Source organism: Gracilinanus agilis, chromosome 2, assembly GCF_016433145.1.
Source record: "Gracilinanus agilis isolate LMUSP501 chromosome 2, AgileGrace, whole genome shotgun sequence".
NCBI classification, from domain to species: domain Eukaryota; kingdom Metazoa; phylum Chordata; class Mammalia; order Didelphimorphia; family Didelphidae; genus Gracilinanus; species Gracilinanus agilis.
In genome coordinates this window covers 405,860,773-405,878,345 of record NC_058131.1, presented here as the reverse complement: position 1 = coordinate 405,878,345, position 17,573 = coordinate 405,860,773, and the positions used below count along the sequence as shown (strand labels likewise).

The window sequence follows — 17,573 nt, the reverse complement described above, 5'->3', positions numbered from 1 at the left end:
TTAGGAATTGTGCAGTAGATGTAGGTAGGGATCTGAGCATCTGGCTGGATCCAATAGACTGGGGCCTTCTCCATGCTTCCTGACTCCTCCTCTCAGGAAAAAGGTCCAGATAGGAGATCCTACTAGGAATATAAGAGAATAAGTAAAGCAGGAAATTCAGTAGTGTGGAAAGAACACTGGATTAAAAATCAGAAAACCTGGGTTCCAATTTCAGTCCTGCCACCCCGAAGCTATATGACTTTAGGTATGTCCCTTCTCATCTAGGAGATGACCTCTGAAGTCCCATGTATCTCTGACAGTAATTCTACAAATGCCTACTATTGGCAAGAAAAAAAAAAAAAAGAAAAAGAAAAGCAGAGAAGGGACTTCATTTGCACCTAGTCTGGGCAAGGGTTCTGGGAAGATCAACTTCAAATAGACCCTCAATACCTCCTCTAGAAGTTCATTGAAAAACACACTATCAGAAGGGAAGTTCAGCTATTTCCCACAAATTTCCCTCTTTCTGCTGAATCTCTCTCTTATCGTAGATCTAGAGACAGTGGAGAGACGGCCAGCTTGGGATTCAAATACCTAGGTTCAAAACTCACCTCTGCCATTTATTTGTGTATCCTTGATCAATTTACCTCTGTGGGCCTTAATTTTTTTTTTTTTACCAATTACATTATTACAATTCCATGTAATAACAAATTTCCACCTAAGTTTTCCAAAGTTATCTAAATTGTCTTCCTCCCTCCTTCCTTCTCCCCATCCCACTCCTGGAACTAGCAAGCAATTCAGTCGGGGATATAAATGTTCAATTTCTTCATCTGTAAAATGAGGGCATTAAAGGCAATGACCTCTAAGGTGCCTTCTAGTCCTAAATCGATGATTATATAATTCTACAATCAAATAGGACAGCTCTCAGCAGTAGCTCACATTTCTGTGCCACTTCAAAATTATTTCTTTGGAACAAAGGTTTTAGAAAGATTGTTACAAAAATCATCAAGTCAAAAAGTCAAGAGTTTAGTTACTTATCCATAGTCACAAACAGGTCACTGGGTAGATAGAGCCGAGATTTAAACCCAGGTCTCCTGGCTTCAAATCCACTCTTCTTTTATGACACCATGTTTGCCTCCTCCCAAGGGTCTAACAATAAGGAGGCTCAGGTAATTTTTCTCTTTGGTATAAGAGAGAGGTTGTGCTTTCAGTAGAACTCTTGTCCTACTAAAAGTAAATAACGAAAAAAAAAATAATGACCAAAAGTTGTTTTTTCATGAATTCACTTCAAGCCTATAGTTAGATAGCCCAGAGGATAGAGCTTTCGACCTAGATTTAGGAAGTCCTGAGTTCAAGTCTGGCTTCAGATATTTACTAGCTCTGTGACCCTGGGAAAGTCACCTGCTTAAAAAAGACTCTTAGTTTCCCCATAGGTAATTGGGGATAACAGTAGCGCCTTCCTCCCAGGGATGTGGTGAGGATAAAATGAGTTAATATTTGTAAAGTGCTTCACAAACCTTAAAGTACTATATAATGCTAGCTATTAGTGTGATCTGTACAGACACAGATAGCTGTATAACCCTTCATACTTTTCAAAATGCTTCCCTATTTATTATTTCATTTGATCCAAACAACATAAGCAGAACAGGCATTACTATTTTCCATTTTACAAGTGAGGAAACTGAGATTCTAGGTTTGTAGAATATAATTTGTCCAAGGACATACAGCTATAATCACTTGCCTGGGCTAGAACCCAGTACTCTTGATTCCCTTCTTGTCAGTGCTCTTCTCATTATACTACTGTACTTTTCTTACTATTCCCATAATGCTTCCTACCATCCTCCCTCTTTGACCCCAAAGGATAGAACTATACTCAAAATGCAACAATTTTTTTAAAAGCATTAATATAAATTTTCAACTAACCTAAGATTAAAAGGGGAAAAGTAACTATTAGGTTGATAAACAATGACTGTAGCCTTGGGGTGAGAAATAACAATCCCATGATTATAAAGTCTAGAAAAATACACAAACTTTCAATACATATCAGTAAGATGGTAACAGTCATTTTGAGGCTATCCATGCCATAGAAGGAACTGAAGGAATCTCAATGCAGATTGAAGCATATCATTCTTCATTTTATTTCCTTCATGATTTTTTCTTTTAGTGTAAGCAATTTCTTTCACATCATGCAAACATGGAAATATGTATTGTATGATAATTACCTGTCATCTTGGGGAGAAGGGAGGGACAGGAGGAAGAGAGAAAACATTGATCACAAAATGTCAGAAAACAATTATTTAAAATCATATTGCTATGTAATTTGGAAAAAATTAAAATTTAATTTAAAAAAAGAGGGATGGTAGGGACAGGTGAGATGCACTGTTACATAGTGAATACAAGGTTAGCCTTGGACTTAGGAAGACTGAATTCAAGTGCTGCCTCTGACATATAAGCTATACGCCCCCGAAGAGGTCATCCCACCTCTTGGTATGCTCTCAGAGTGTAAATCTCAGCAGTTATCAATCAACATTAATGAAGGGAATTTCTATGCAGGGAGTTCCCCAAATGTACGAAATCACAGATGTAGAAAAAATAAATGCCCATTTTCCCCAGGACTCCCACACACAATGATATATAGCATTATTCATCTATCCTTTTAATAGAGTTGTGTTCATTCTTCAGCTTTTGCAAGACATCACAGCAACCAAGGGCCAGTTTGTTGTGTTTGAATGTCGGGTCCAGACCACAGGGGCTATTCAAGTTCATTGGTACAAAGGTGAAGAACAAATAGTAGACTCAGATGACTTCCGGATTCTCAGGAAAAGTATGTGGATTAACTTTACTATTTGCTCTGAATTTTTTTTCTAAGGAGAAAATATACCCCAATACAAATAGGATGTAGTTCATGAATCTGTGTCTACCTCATTTGATAAAATAACAAATATGACATAATCGACAATATCAACAATCATTGATTAAGCACTTATGAAGTGGACATTGTGCTAAGGAGTTAAGGATACAAAGAGAGGAAAAGCACTGGTCCCTGCCTTGAAGGAACTTTCATTCTAATGGAAGAGATAACCTATAAATTACTGGGTATAAACAAAGTCATTTGAAGCCATTTGCTTAAAGTTCCCTCTTCAACTCCTATCACTCAAATCTGCCACAATCTCCAACTTCACCCAGATCTCATTTGATGAGGTGGCCCTACTCCTTACCAAGGCAAATGCCTCTCTATGTTCAAGAGATCCCATTCCATCCTGTGCCCTCCAACAGATCACTCAGTAGTCATTCCCACTCTATATTTTATTTTCAATCTCTGTTTTCTGTTTATAAACATGCTCATTTCTCCTTCTACCTCAAAAAAGCCCTCACTTGATCCTTCTATCCCTGCTTTCATCCTATATCTCTTTTGTTCTTTGTGGCTAAATTCCTTGAAAAGGTTCCCTTATTCCAAAGTTTTCTATTACTCTTGAGGGCAACACCATCTTCCCAGTCTCTCAGGCTTACAACCTATGTCATGCTATGTCACTATCTTTCACTTTCCTTATCCAATCTATCAATTAGCCAAGATCTATCAATTTCGCCTTTGCTGCATTACTCTGATGCTGCCACCACTCTCATGCAGGCCCTCATCACCTCATACCTGGACAATAGCAATAGCCTGCTGGTAGGTTTCCCTCAAGTCTCTCCCCACTCCAATCCATCCTCCACTCAGCCAGCAAAGAGACTTTCCTAAATGGAGGTCCAATCAGGTCACACACACATACACACACACACACACACACCCCTCCAATGGCTCCCTATCATCTCCATAAAATGTAAATCCTCTATTTAGCATTCAAAGCCCTTTAAAACCTAGCCCTCTCCTACTTTCAGTCTTTTTACACCTTACTCCTTGCCATGTACTCCTGGATTCAGTGACACTGGACTCCTTGCTGTTCCACAAACAAAACACTCAAATTCTTGATTCTGGACATTTTCTCTGGATAAATGTTCTCCTTGTCTCTGCCTACTGGCTTCCCCAGTTCCCTTTATGTCTCAACTAAGATCTCATCTTCTTTAGGATGATTTTTTCCCAACTGCCCTTCATTCCAGTGCCTTCTCTCTCTTATTTCCTATTTATCCTATATAGGTTTATATTTACACATCATGTATATATATAACATGCATATGTTTATCAGGTATATATTTGTTTGCATTTGATTGTGAGATTGACTCTGGGGACAGGTCTTGTATTTTTGCCTTTTATTGTATCCCTATCCCTTAGCCATGGGCCTTCATAAATGTTCATTGATTGGCCAACAAGATACATATTGTGCAAATGAAAGGTAATCTCAGAAAGAAGGCATTAACATGAGTGGGGAATAAGGAGGAGGGATAGGAAAAACTTCTGCATTTAAGCTGAGTCTTAAAGGAAGACAAGAAGCCAGGAGGTGGGAGTGAGAAAGAAGAGCATTCTAAGGCAAGAGAAACAGGCAGTGTGAACATACAAAGTCTAGAGATGGCATGCCATGTGTTAAAAACAAGAAGAAGTACAGCATCCCTGGATAGCAGAGTATGGGGAGAGGAGTAAGTTGCAAAAAAATTTAAAAGGTATGAAGGACTTTAAAAGCCAAACAGAGGATTTCATATTTGATCTTGAAGATAACAGCAAACCATCAAAGTTTATTAAAGGGAGAAGAAGAGTCTTAGGTAGGTCAGTTTAATAGCTGAGTAAAGGATGAACTAGAATAGGGAGACTTGAAGCCAGAAAGCAAGTCAGTTGCTTATTATAATAGTCCATTTGTGAAGTTGTGAACCAAGGTGGTGGCTGTGAACAGAGAGAAGGGAATGTATACAAGAGATGTTGTGAAGGTCTTAGCAACAGATTGGATATGTGACATGAGTGAAAGTGAGGAATCAAGGATGAAGTCTAGGTTGTGAGTCTGGGTGCCTGGGAGAATGGTGGTAGCTTTGACAGTAATCGGGAAGTTATAAGAATATATCTGGGGAGAAAGACCATAATTCTGTTTTAGACATGGCATACAGGATAGCCAGTTTGAGATATCTAGGAGGCAGATAATGGTAATGTGGGACAGGAGAACAGGAGAGATTAAGGTTGGATATACAGATCTGGGAATCATCTTCTTGGAGAAAAAAGATTGAATCCATGGAAAGTGATGAGGTCAACAAAGAAAAAATAAAGAAAGAGAAGGGAGTCCAGGGCAAAGTCTTGGGGGACAATCGTGGATTGTGGTAATGACTTAAATAAAGATAGCAAAGGAAACAGAGAAGGAACAATCAGACAAGTAAGGAGGAGAACCATGAGAAAATAGCATCAGGAAAACCTAGAGAGGAAAAACTATCAAAGAAGATAAGGTAATCAACTGTGTCAAATGATGCAGAAAAGTCAAGAAGGCTGAGAATTGAAAAAAGGCCATTATACTTGACAACTAAAAGTCATTCTAACTTTGTCAAGAGTTAGATTCAACTACAGCTGAATCGATAAGGTTAAAAGCCAAAAGGTAGAGAATATGGAAAGGAAAGTGGAGGCAGCTAGTATAGACAATTTTCTCCATGAGTTTATCTATTCAAGGAGAGTTTAGGACCAGAGTTAATGGAGAAATTTGGATCAAGTGAGGATTTTCTAAGTATGAGAGAGATATGTATGTGCTTGTAGGTAATAGAGACCCAAACAGGAGATAAGAATAAATTGAAGATTAATGAAAGTGTAGAGGCAATCTGCTAGAGAAGAATGGATGAGATGGAATCAAATTCACACATAAAGAGGTATGTCCAGGCATGGAGATGGGCTACTTCTTTCTGTGAGATAGGAGTGACTGACATAATGGAGAAAGAACTACTCAGCTGAATGATGTGAATGTGAAAGAAGACAGAGTCCATACCATCCAATTATTTACAGTCTTATGTCACTGCCCATTTGTCTCTCACCAATCTCTCTAATTAGACTACTTATAATCACTTGAATGATTTCTCCTTTCTCTCTCTCGGTCTTTCAGAAGCCTGCTTATCAGCTGTTCCAGGTAAGTTCAGTAGCCTAATATCCTGATAACAGAGATGATAAGAAAATTTAAATGGGCCTCAAGGTTCTCTGCTTACCAGGGCTACCTGAGGTTTTCCCTACCCCCTTTTACTTCTCCTGTTATCTGCCCTTTTGAGATTGGGATGGGTCAGGGCTCACACTAGCTAAAGAAGTAAATCAGGAAAGTTAGAATTCAGCAGCTTCTCAACTACAGATGATCCAACTTTTAACCCAGTGTGCATATTTGTGAGGAGAAGAAATAAAGTTTGCAGAGAATGGAAGGAAACAATGAAGCACAGTTAACTGACCTGAGAAGAGAGAAGTCAGTCATGCTCTTCTAGACGCCAGAGTACCCACCCTAGAAGGGGGAGCAGCTGTAATGGCAAAGCTTGAGATAACAATAATAATAGCATGTTTTAAGGTTTCCAAAGCATTTTGCATGAATTATTTCTTTTGATCCTCACAAAAAATCCTACAAGGTGAGTACTATTATTATCCTTATTTGAAAGATGAAGAAACTGAACCTGAGAGTTAAATTCTTCCAGTGTGATTTCTCCCTCTTTCTTTTATAAAGATCTAATAGTGATTGTTTCTCTTATTTGATAATGTAGATAATTCAAATCACTGTCATAGGTCCAGAGGTGGATAATCCCTAAATTCCCCTACCATGTGGTATGACATGAACTACTCAGTTTAAAACATGAAGGACATGATTAACCACATCCCATGTACTAATGCCTTCCTATCATAGCATCCTACCTGCACAATCACCCAATAGGATAATTTTTGCTATGCAAAGTGGGAATGAGCAGGGTCATATAACTCAGCTCTTCCTGACTCCAACTCCATCACTCCATGCCTTACAGGCAGTTGACTTGATCTTGAAACTATTTAGGCCATGTCTATATGATGCTCTCGCAATTGAGGGAGAAGCAAAAACTTTAAATCACAACATCACAGGATCATAAAGTTAGTACTCGTTGAGACTTTAGAGGTCAAATCAATCCTCTACATTGCTTTACCCATTGAATACCTAACAATAGATTTAACCAAACTTTTTACTGAAATAAGAAGTCATTGGATTGTTTTGTTTAAACTACTACCAATGTGCTTCCCATTGTGACTGTTGGTCAATTGTCATTTATTAGACATCATTAGTTTTTTTGTTTTGTTTTTTTTTTTAAACCCTTGTACTTCAATGTATTGTCTCATAGGTGGAAGATTGGTAAGGGTGGGCAATGGGGGTCAAGTGACTTGCCCAGGGCAACACAGCTGGGAAGTGGCTGAGGCCAGGTTTGAACCTAGGACCTCCTGTCTCTAGGCCTGACTCTCACTCCACTGAGCTACCCAGCTGCCCCCTACATCATTAGTTTTTAGAAAGGGTATTTACTGAAGTGCTACAGTAAGAATAGTTATTACAAAACGTCCCTTCAGAAGCATATGATACATGTATGATGGGTATCATTCTTTTGCCTTCTCAATAAGCAGGGGAGGGACGAATGTTAAAAAAATTTACATGTAACAAAAGAGAGAGAGAGAGAAAGAAAAAAGGAAAGGAACAAGTTAAAAATAATATGACATACTCTGTCACAAATACTTAACGGTGTCTAGGGGGAAATGGGATCAAGCCCAAAAAATACACGTGGTAAAGGAATAAAACATAGCTACTTATTCCTAGAGGTCTTTCTTCCCCTTTGTGGATTATTCAAGGAGTTCCCTATAGTCAGGGGCATACTTTGTTCAGCTTCTTGTGGAGTCATGAATCTTTCTTCCTTTATTTCATCCATTCTATTCTCAGCTCCTGCTATAGACCCTGCTACCAACCACCAATGTCCCAAAAGGGCAATGCTACAGTGATGGTGGGAAGATGGGAAGTCTAAAATCCTCTAGACACTTGAAGTTCAAAATATCTTCCTTTAGTCAAAGAAGGGATTAAGGGAAAGGGAGGAAACTTGAGCCAATACCAAAGCCAAGGTCTTTTCCTCTGCCAATAGCCCTTTCTCACCCCTTACTCCCAACTTCCTCTTCAGGACTTTGCTAGAGTGGCCTCTTCTAGCCAATGCTCATTCCAATCTCTTGGGTTAGAAATGGCTCACTATTTCATAGATAATACCTAGGGCAAGACTAAGTTTCCTTGACCAATCCAAACATAATTTCTATATAACATCACTATATGACTTTTTTTTTTTCACAGTCTTTGGTTAGTGGAGACATGTCCTTGCCTCCTAGTTAAGGTATCACTTTAAATAGGGTGGAGTGATTTGTTTCACTTCCTCAATCAATTCCCACTACTACAAAGACATGAGGAAGAGTAGTTGAGTCTATTGTACAGCTCTGTGTAGGACAGATGTAGATGAAGAAGCCATGTGGAACCAGCCATGGGTGGGCTCTAAAGACAATCATTTTGATCAATGCTTTCTTCCAACTTTTTTCCCTTTTTTTTCTTCGTGCTTTTTTCTTTTCTTTTCTTTGTCTTCTTTAAAAAAAAAACTGTGAATCCTCAATTATGCTGATTAAGTTGCTTATCTTTTCAGAGGAGGTTTGCACCTTGGTTATAACAGAAGTTTTTCCAGAAGACTCTGGAGAGTTTAAGTGCATTGCAGAAAATGAGGCAGGAGCTACATCCTCCAGTGCTTGGCTTTCTGTTTCCCCAGGTAATCAATCACACTCTGGTTTGGCCCGCAAGCCTGAGGAGATGATTCAACCTACTTCTGAAAAAGTGAATCATTGATCTTTCAGGAGAAGAAATGGAAAAAATTGAGGATTCTCTGCAGACACCAAAAACACAAGCTTTCCTGAAGCCTGCCTCTTACCCCTGGACCAGAGAAAGTCCTGCAAAGGAAAGAGATACAGACACCAAAACACCTGCCTACCAGGAATGCTCCATTCCCAAGGAAGATATCCACTTCCTCAATGACAGTTCATCAGAACTACCTTCCCACTGGTAAGGGCATAAAGACTTAAAACTTTGCAATATGGCAAATATTGATCAATTTCTAAACCCATTTCTGCCATTTTTAAAACAATCTCTTCCCTGTTAGCTGCACTAAAAGAAAAGTTTATTGTAGGAACTTGTTGAAATCAGGAAATTCTTGGATTCCAAAATAGAATTCTGAGTGTGCAGTTTTTTGTCATGAAAATAAGACTGGCATTTTCCTTGATAACAAACCTATCTTTCTTCATGACTCAAGTTCATTGCCCTTTTCAATGCCACCATGTAGAGGGCAATGAAAAAGGCTTCATTTCAGCCATTGATTTTAAAAACCAGCTTTCATTACAAAAACACAGGCGAAACTTAGAAAACCCCAAACTAAAACAAAAATGTAAAATTAACAAAAATGTGAAGCTATAAATCCTTCTGAAGTATTTCATGTAATACAACAGGGTTAGTACGCTAAAATATTTTAGTATTCTAAAAAAAACAGTTAACCCTTTCTTAACTGATAAATAAATATTTCTAGTCCAAGGAGATACTTAGTATGTCTGCAGTTATGTAGCACAGTAGATACAGCAGCAGGTCTGGAGTTAAAACCCAAGTTCAAATTCAGCCTCAGATACTTTATTAGCTATGTGACCGTGGGTAAGTTACTTAACCTTTTTTCCCTGTTTGCCTCAGTTTGCTCATCTGTAAAATGAACTGAAAAATGATAAGGCAAACCACTCTAGTAGTTTTGCTAAGGAAACCCCAAATGAAGTCACAAAGAATCAGACGTGAGTGAAATGACCAAACAGTATCTATGCAGAGCATTTATGGGGAGAAAATAACAGGAAGAAGGTCTTCTTCATCTGATTTTTGAAGATTCTCCATACTATCCCACCTTACAAATCTCAGCTTTTCAACTTACCACTTATACAGATAGGCAAGTTACACTAGGCAAGTTATTAGCCTTCCTGAGCCCAAGTTTCTTCATCTGGCAATGAAAATAACAACACTTGCATTCTCTACCTTACAGGAATCTTGTAAGGAAAGCACTTTGTGAACCTTCAAGCATTTCAGAAATGTGAGCCCTTCAATCACAAATTACAGTGTGACTCAGTGAATATTAAAAAAAAAAAAAAAAAAAAAAGACCAAAGTTTCAATCTCTAATCCTTTAATACCCAACAGGGCCATCTTCTAATTCCAATTCCTAAAGTAAAAATGGGGAGTGAGGGAGTCTCATCACACATTTGAACTCTGACATTTAAAGAAACTTGCTGCCCTGTTTTTAAAATAGCATATACACGTTAAGTATTGAACAGATCAACAACTGTATATGAAGGGATGAGTGACATTGAGCAGCTGTTAGACTTCAGAGTTCTTAGAGCTAGAAGGGCCCTTAAAGGTCATCTAGTTCAACCTTTTCATTTTATAGAGAAGGAAACTGAGACCTAAAATGAGAAATTAACACAATACTAGAATGACAGAAATGGAATAAGAACCCAAGCCTCCTAATTCATTAAAACAGTGCAGTAAGAAAAACTTCAGTTAGATATTAGGAAAAAAGCTCAATATTGTGAGGTACCGGGTGCTTCATCAATGGAGTATCTCTAGGTTCCTTCTTGAGGTATTGAGAAAAGTATAGACAGGTGTGTTCTTCTGGGGCCGTCAGAATTCAGTCCTGCCTGATTTTTACCAAGGCTCTTCCTGCCTTCTATGATTTTCCTTAAAAGAGCAATAAAAAAGTTCAAACAACCCAGTTTGCATATGGAAACCTAAAAATTTTTCAAATAAGCAAAATAAATATAAATATGCATAAAGCAACTGCAATAAAGATTTAGGTAAATACATACATGATACATTCATAATGTTATTAAAAAATAAGATGGTTAGGGTATGATCCCTAACTTTTAAAGATGTGGTCATTAGAAACAACCTTGGTATCCCTCCCAAATACTTTCTTCCCTACTTATATCCCCTGTGTGTGTGTGTGTGTGTCTGTCTGTATATATATATATATATATATATACATACCCCTGTTTTTCTTATCAGAAACAGACTTCTAAGCTGAAAGGGGTATCCAAATGATTCAGTTATTCATTCTTATGTCTTAAAATGAGAAGGAATGGGTTTGGGAGATGGCAAGGGAGGGAGGGAGGGAAGGAAGACTATAACTTTCTGCCAAGCATGTATTGAAGATGTTTTCAAGGATGATCCTTTATTTTTGACTCACCTCTTCCTCTCTTTTTTCTCTCCAAATTGGGACACCCCAATTCCCTTGGGTTCTCTCCCCTCCCTCCTTCACCTATTTAAAATCTACTATCAGGCAAGGCTCTGAAATTTTTCATATACCTCAGAGCAAAGGAAGGAATTTTAGGAAGAAAGTGCAAAAGAGGGAAAGGGTTCCTCTACATTCAAGTTTGAAATAAATTAACTCAAATTGTCAATTGTCAATTCACAGTAGAATTTCAAGATCAACAAGGAAGAGAGGAGCGATATGGTCCAGAGGGGTTAGGACCCCTTCCCAGTCTACTTAAAATCATACCCAAAGCAGTAAACCTATTGTATTTACTCATAAAGTTAACTTGGCATGCTTTCTCAAGTGCATTATGACTGCATGCCCAGACCATACACTTCAGACTTTTCTTGAACATAAAGGCCTTTAGTAAGACCTTCTCCCTTCTGGGTCTCAGTTTTCCCACATATTGGGAAAGGAAAAAGTATATAAGGTAACTTCAAGATAAAACATTCTATGACTTTTTTATAAATATATGAAAGTCTAGGTACAAACCACTGGGTAGGCTAACTTTTTAAATTCCATTGTCTATTTGTTACATTTTCCATTAAGACTGTCATACCAGTGAGAGGCTGAAACAGATGGGTTTTTACAAATGGGAGTTAGTATGCAAAGATAACCCCACAGGTCTAATTCTGTCCTCTCACCATCTATCCTCCTTCTGTGAATATTCAGATTTTCTTTTTCACTTCTGAGATCAAAAAGGAGAGGCAGAAAAAAAAAACAGTAGTTTAGGGAAGAAATTCCAGTAAAAAGATGAATGGGTTATCACAGTTCAGCCTTCATTATAAAGTTTATTTTATTATTATTATTATTATTTAATCTTAGATGTGCTTCTTATCATCTGTGTGACCTTAGGTAATTTTCTTCATTGGGCCTTATGTCTTCTACAAAATAAAGCTTTTGGATTATAAAGGGGTTCTTAATATTTTCGTGTATATGTCATGGACTCTTGGCAGTCAGTGACATCCTTTGGAGTACTCATAATAATGCTTTTAAATGTATAAAATAAAGTACAGAGGATTACAAAGGAAACCAATTATGAAGAAATATCTCTGTAAAAATATATACATACATATATATACATATATATATACACACACACACACACATATATATATATAACTGTAAATAGATCCAGGTACATATAGGGGTGGTGGGACTTGAGGAGGGGTGTATACCACAGGTTCATGGTGAAGAACCCCTACCGTTAGATGATTGTTAAGATCCCTTCCTTGATCTGAATCTAGGTCCTGCAATTTCATATTCCCTAAAGAACAAAATTCCTCAGGGAGGATAGAAAAGCCTTGCAAAGAAACAAAACCAGAGTGCAATCTCAGCCTCTGTTATTAATGGCTGAGACCAACAAGGTGCTGCACTCCCTTAGTGGCCTTTTGATTGACAAAATCTCCAGAACAAACCTAAGCTGTGGTGCCACTGGCAGGGGGAGTTCCTCATTGGGAGCTTCCTGTGCCAGTGAAATAATAGGTGACATTTAAAAGAAAAATGTCCTAAGGAAAAGTTACCCTTGGTCTATCAAGTCCAGCCTTTGGACACTCCACCAAGCTTCCTTTCTGTCCTATAAGCATTCAATAAACAGATCTCTCCCCTACCACCCATCCACCCAACCATGCAATCGGTGCTTTGTTTTGTTGGATGATAGGATTTGAATAAAGGAAGGAGCCTTAATAATCATCTAATCCAAACCTCTCATTTTGCAGAGGTGGAAACTGAGGCCCAAAGAAGATAATTACCCAAGATTACATTGATCATAAGAAATACAGTCAGGAGTTAAGACTGAATGCCCTAACTTCAAATCAACCACATCACAATTTTAAGCTTCCCCATTCTTTAATTTGCAGCTTTTACTCCTCCCTTTATTAAAACAGTGCAAAAATCCATTTTAAAACAGAGGCACTTAAGCCCTTCTGCAAGAGGCAACAAGATAAGTAAAAGCCTCATTCCTCAAACATCACTAAAGCATTTGAAAGATTGTTTTATTGGATTACAAAACATCAGAAATGGAAGGGACTTTAGAGATGACCTATCCCAACCATCCACATTTTTACAGCTAAAGAAACTGAGCTCAAGGGAATGGAGGGTGACTTGTCTGAAATCACATAGCTAAAGTCAGAATGTTGCTTGAATTCGACAGTTCTGCCTGCCTAGAAGTCCAGGACTCCTTCCACTATCCCAGGCTCTTTTAGATTGTGGACTCTTACTTTGACACACCAGGATAGGTAGACAGACAAGCAAGTACATCAGATGTCACTGTTTGGCAGCTGATAAAAGTCACTGGTGTTATAATACTAAGTACAGGGTCACTATGATTAGTCTGCAAGGGACCAGAATGCCTCTCCCTGCCCCTCAATAGTGGGTTAAACCCAGGTGGCACCATCTGGAGCTAGAGGTAAGTCTTGCCTTTATTTTTATCATCGTTTCTTCCAAATCAGGGGTCTCTGAACAAAGATGATTTATGGATAGAAGTTAAGGAAGCTGTAAATGCTGTACACCGAGTAAGAAGATGGTATAAAAGAGAAACATAACCTATTCCTGTTGAAAACAAGAGGAATCTTTTTAAGCCTGAAGTAGAGAGGAGGCTTGAAATATTTCATTTTAAAAAGGAATTGATTGTTATTATTATTATTATTTATTTTTAAAAAGGAGTATTTGTCCCTTGGAAAGGGCTATTTAATATATGTCTTTAAGTTTATAGGGATTTCTATTGCTTCAAAGTGCTTCCTATATCAGAGTTAAAAACTTTTTGTGCAAATCTGCTGGGTTAAAAATATTACAGTGCCTGATTTCTATAACTGTGAAGTGGACTATAGTTACTGAGCAGCCTAAAAAAAAAGTTTAAGAATTTTGAAATAAAGACAATAACAACATCATTTGGAATAGGTTAGTTACTGCTGAATTCACATAATTTTAGAGACCCAGTTGGATTACTGACTACTAGTAGCAAGTATAAAAATGGACTTTAAGAGTAAGTTTCTAGATTCTGAAATCTTTTGCTAAGATACTGGACAAAATGAGACTTTCAAGTATTTGTGTTAAAATTAGCCTTTTGAAAAACATCAGTAATTCCTAATTGCATAGACATCTACCAGCACCAAAATGTGTGGGCCAGCATGGCATTCCAGAAGTGAATATGAAGGAAAATAGAAACCTCTTCCTTGAATCTATCTATTGGCTGTAACCTTAAACAGTTTATCCTTTTGTTATTTGAAGTGACAGCTGAACAATTTGACCTCACAAGAAGGGAATTTAAAACCTAACAAACTCTGCTTTAAAGCCTGCAATGGAATGAACACAGCTTAGAGAAACAAAAGGCTTTGCTTTAAAATGCAATCTTTTTGAGAAATCCTAATTATGTGTTCTATAGACTTCTTCTGCTGACGTATTTTTCTCTACCCTTTGGCTTCCTTTGCTGCCATCTCCTCCCCCCCCCCCCCATTAATTTAAAGACTTAATGTAGTTCCTATCCAAAATGTATTCTCTAGAAGGTATGTAATTTGAACTTGAAATTATGGTTTATGTGAATTTCCAAAGGTTCCATTCCATTATAGTCTTTATCTGACTGCTCTAAGAAACTTCTTTGTCTCCTCATACAACAGTTAATTTAAGGCTTGGATTCCAACCATATGCTACATCAAAAATCTTCCCAGAATTTTTTTTTAATCAGGCTGTATCAATCTTAACTTCTCATAATGACCAAAAAAGTGACTTTTACTCATTTCAGGCTTTGTCCAAATGAAAAAGGCATTCAATTTAGTAAGTGAAAAGTTCACTTATATGACAGTAGAGTAAGATATAGTAAAATAATTCTGATTTCTCCTCTAGGTAGAATGATGGTAGCCCACAGGCTCAGAAACAGGTATTGTCAGACATAGCCAATATGTTGGGCTTTTTTTTTTTTTTCAGGAAGGTGAGGGGAAATCATTGAATATGTGTCAAAAACATTTATTTCAAAAAGAAAAGAAAAAGCTCTGAACTTAATGGAAGGAGGCTCTGGCATTGATTACCTGTATGATCATGGGCATATTATAGCTTGGAATGCTAGGATCCTATAAGTCTCATAACCTCTTTAAATCTCAGCATCCTGGTCTCTAAAATCTGGTCTGATTTTCTGCCATTTGCTAGTTGCGGGTGACCTTGACAAATCACTCAACCCTCCATAGCTCAATTTCTCCATCTGTAAAACTGGAATAATCATATTAATAACAACTAATTCACAGGTGATTTCGAGAAAAGTGCCTCCTAAATCTTGGAGGATGGCATAAATGTGAATAATTATTATGTTTGTTCCATGTATACAGTGTAAAACATCCTGACTGAAAATAACTGTTTTCACAGCTGGTAGAGACAACCTCACCTAGGTATTTATCATCCCCATGTCAAGTCTAAATGATAGCTTAGTAATAGAAGGGAGCAGTGACTTAGATCCCCCAAAAATACCAGGGAGAAAAATTTTTAAGGTTTAGTTTCTCTTCTGGGATAAAGTAAAGAGACATACTGGGATATTTTTGCATATGCAATCCCTGATTCACCCACTCTGGACCCACCCAGTTGGACAAAGCTGTCAGCCAGTCACCCAGTCAGGTGGTGGAACAGAAGAGGCTGTGAATTGTACAAAGTGGAAAATCTACTTGCCAATATCTGAAAGCTGATGACGGTCCTGAATTGTAGCAGCAGTACACACCGTTCCATGGCATTGTGTCTATGTAAGTGTGGTGGGAGAGAGGGAGAGAGGCGATAGACATAAGAATTGTGCTCCCTCTAAAAAAGAAGTCTTTCTTTATGCTTCTCCAATTTTACCAAGATTTTAATGTATTAAATATGCATTACATCATTTATTGTCAAACTTTGAAATGGCAAGAATGTTAGAATATCTGCCCCTTCAAATTTTAGTGATCATGGGGAAGAAGAAAACCCTGAAGAGAATACGACCATAATTGAAAAAATGAAAAGGGTATAACTAGGTGGTTCAGTAGAGAGATCACTGCTAGACCTGGTGTCAGAAAAATCTGAGTTCAAATACAGCAGCAGACACTCACAAATTGTAACTGTGCTGTGCTGGGCAAGTCATTTCACCTGTTTGCCTCAGTTTCTTCATCAGCTAAATGGAGAAAATAATAGTACTTACTTCCCAGGGTTGTTATGAGGCTCAAAGGAGATAATGTTTGTAAATCACTTTTAAAATCTTAAAAGGCTATATATAAATGTTAGCTATTATCATTATTGTTACTAATTTTTTAACCATTAAATCCTTCTAGTTAACTAATCAAATGACTCTAATAGACCACAAGCTCAAGGTGAGATCATAAGTTAATGATACTATGCAACATCTTAGAACAAATTTCTTGAACAAATTTAGGTCATAGAAGACAAGAGATAGAAGAAACTTTGGAGAGAGGTCATCTGATACAATTTGTTCATTTTACAGAGGAAGAAACAGAGGCCCAGAAGGGAGGAATAACTTCTCCAGGGTCATATAGTAACTTTGTAATGAAGCTTGAAGTAAAACTTGGCCATCTTCCAACTCTAGTCAAATGTTCTTTGATTTGGCATTGTTGAACTTTTAACTCTCTTTCTAGTCATGTTTATTGAAAAATAAAACCTAGAATATAAAAAATATTTTATATTTCCCTTCAAGAAAAGTCCTGGGCAGCAGGGAAAATGGAAGAGCTGTGAATGAAAATGAAAAAGAAAAAAGCTTCCCCAAAAGCCTTTAAATAAAATCTTAGCTTCCTTTAATCCTTGTGTCTCCTCTTTCATTTTGAAGGGACAGTATTCTTCAAGAGAGAACTGATCCATCAAGGCCAACAACTGTCTCCTCCCCAGAACTCATCAAGGAGAGGTCGACCAATCTTTGTTCTGACTCCTTGCAGACTCCAGCTTTTTCAAGTTCACCACCCCTAACTCCAGGCACCTCCCTACCAGGATCAAATACTAACTGCAATATCTCACCTTCCACTCCCTCCATATACCAGCCCACCATGTTTAACTATGAGCGTCCAAAACATTTTATCCAGTCACAGAACACATGCAGCTCCAGACTACAACCTCCAGGGCCAGAGACTTCGACTTTCTCCTCTAGCCAAACCAAACAGTCTTCCATCCTCATCCACCCCCGGCAATGCACGGAGCAAAGATATTCTGCTTCTTCTACAATGAGCTCTCAGATCACAATGTCCTCGTCAGCTTTCCCGACTTCTGGCCAGCAGCTTCCTGGCTCTTCCCTGGGACAAAGAGTGACATCCACATATAACCAGTCCCCTGCCAGCTTCCTCAGTTCTGTATTGCCATCACAACCTGATTATAGTGGCAGCAAAAACCCTGCAACTGTGGAATCCAA

At 37.9% G+C, this 17,573-nt stretch overlaps 1 protein-coding gene across 2 annotated transcripts in view; it reads left to right on the top strand.

Annotated features, from left to right (window-relative positions):
* Window positions 1–17,573, top strand: part of MYOT (myotilin) — a 42,499-nt gene that overhangs the window by 1,561 nt on the left and 23,365 nt on the right. Inside the window, exons 3-7 of one of the 2 annotated variants that reach the window (XM_044664571.1) lie at window positions 2,659–2,800; window positions 5,979–6,002; window positions 8,536–8,655; window positions 8,741–8,945; window positions 17,001–17,573. In XM_044664571.1, coding sequence (XP_044520506.1) covers window positions 2,659–2,800; window positions 5,979–6,002; window positions 8,536–8,655; window positions 8,741–8,945; window positions 17,001–17,573 — 1,064 coding nt within the window. Of the gene's footprint in view, window positions 1–2,658; window positions 2,801–5,978; window positions 6,003–8,535; window positions 8,656–8,740; window positions 8,946–15,844; window positions 15,940–17,000 lie in introns of those variants that run through there. The other variant, XM_044664572.1, reaches the window with a different exon arrangement.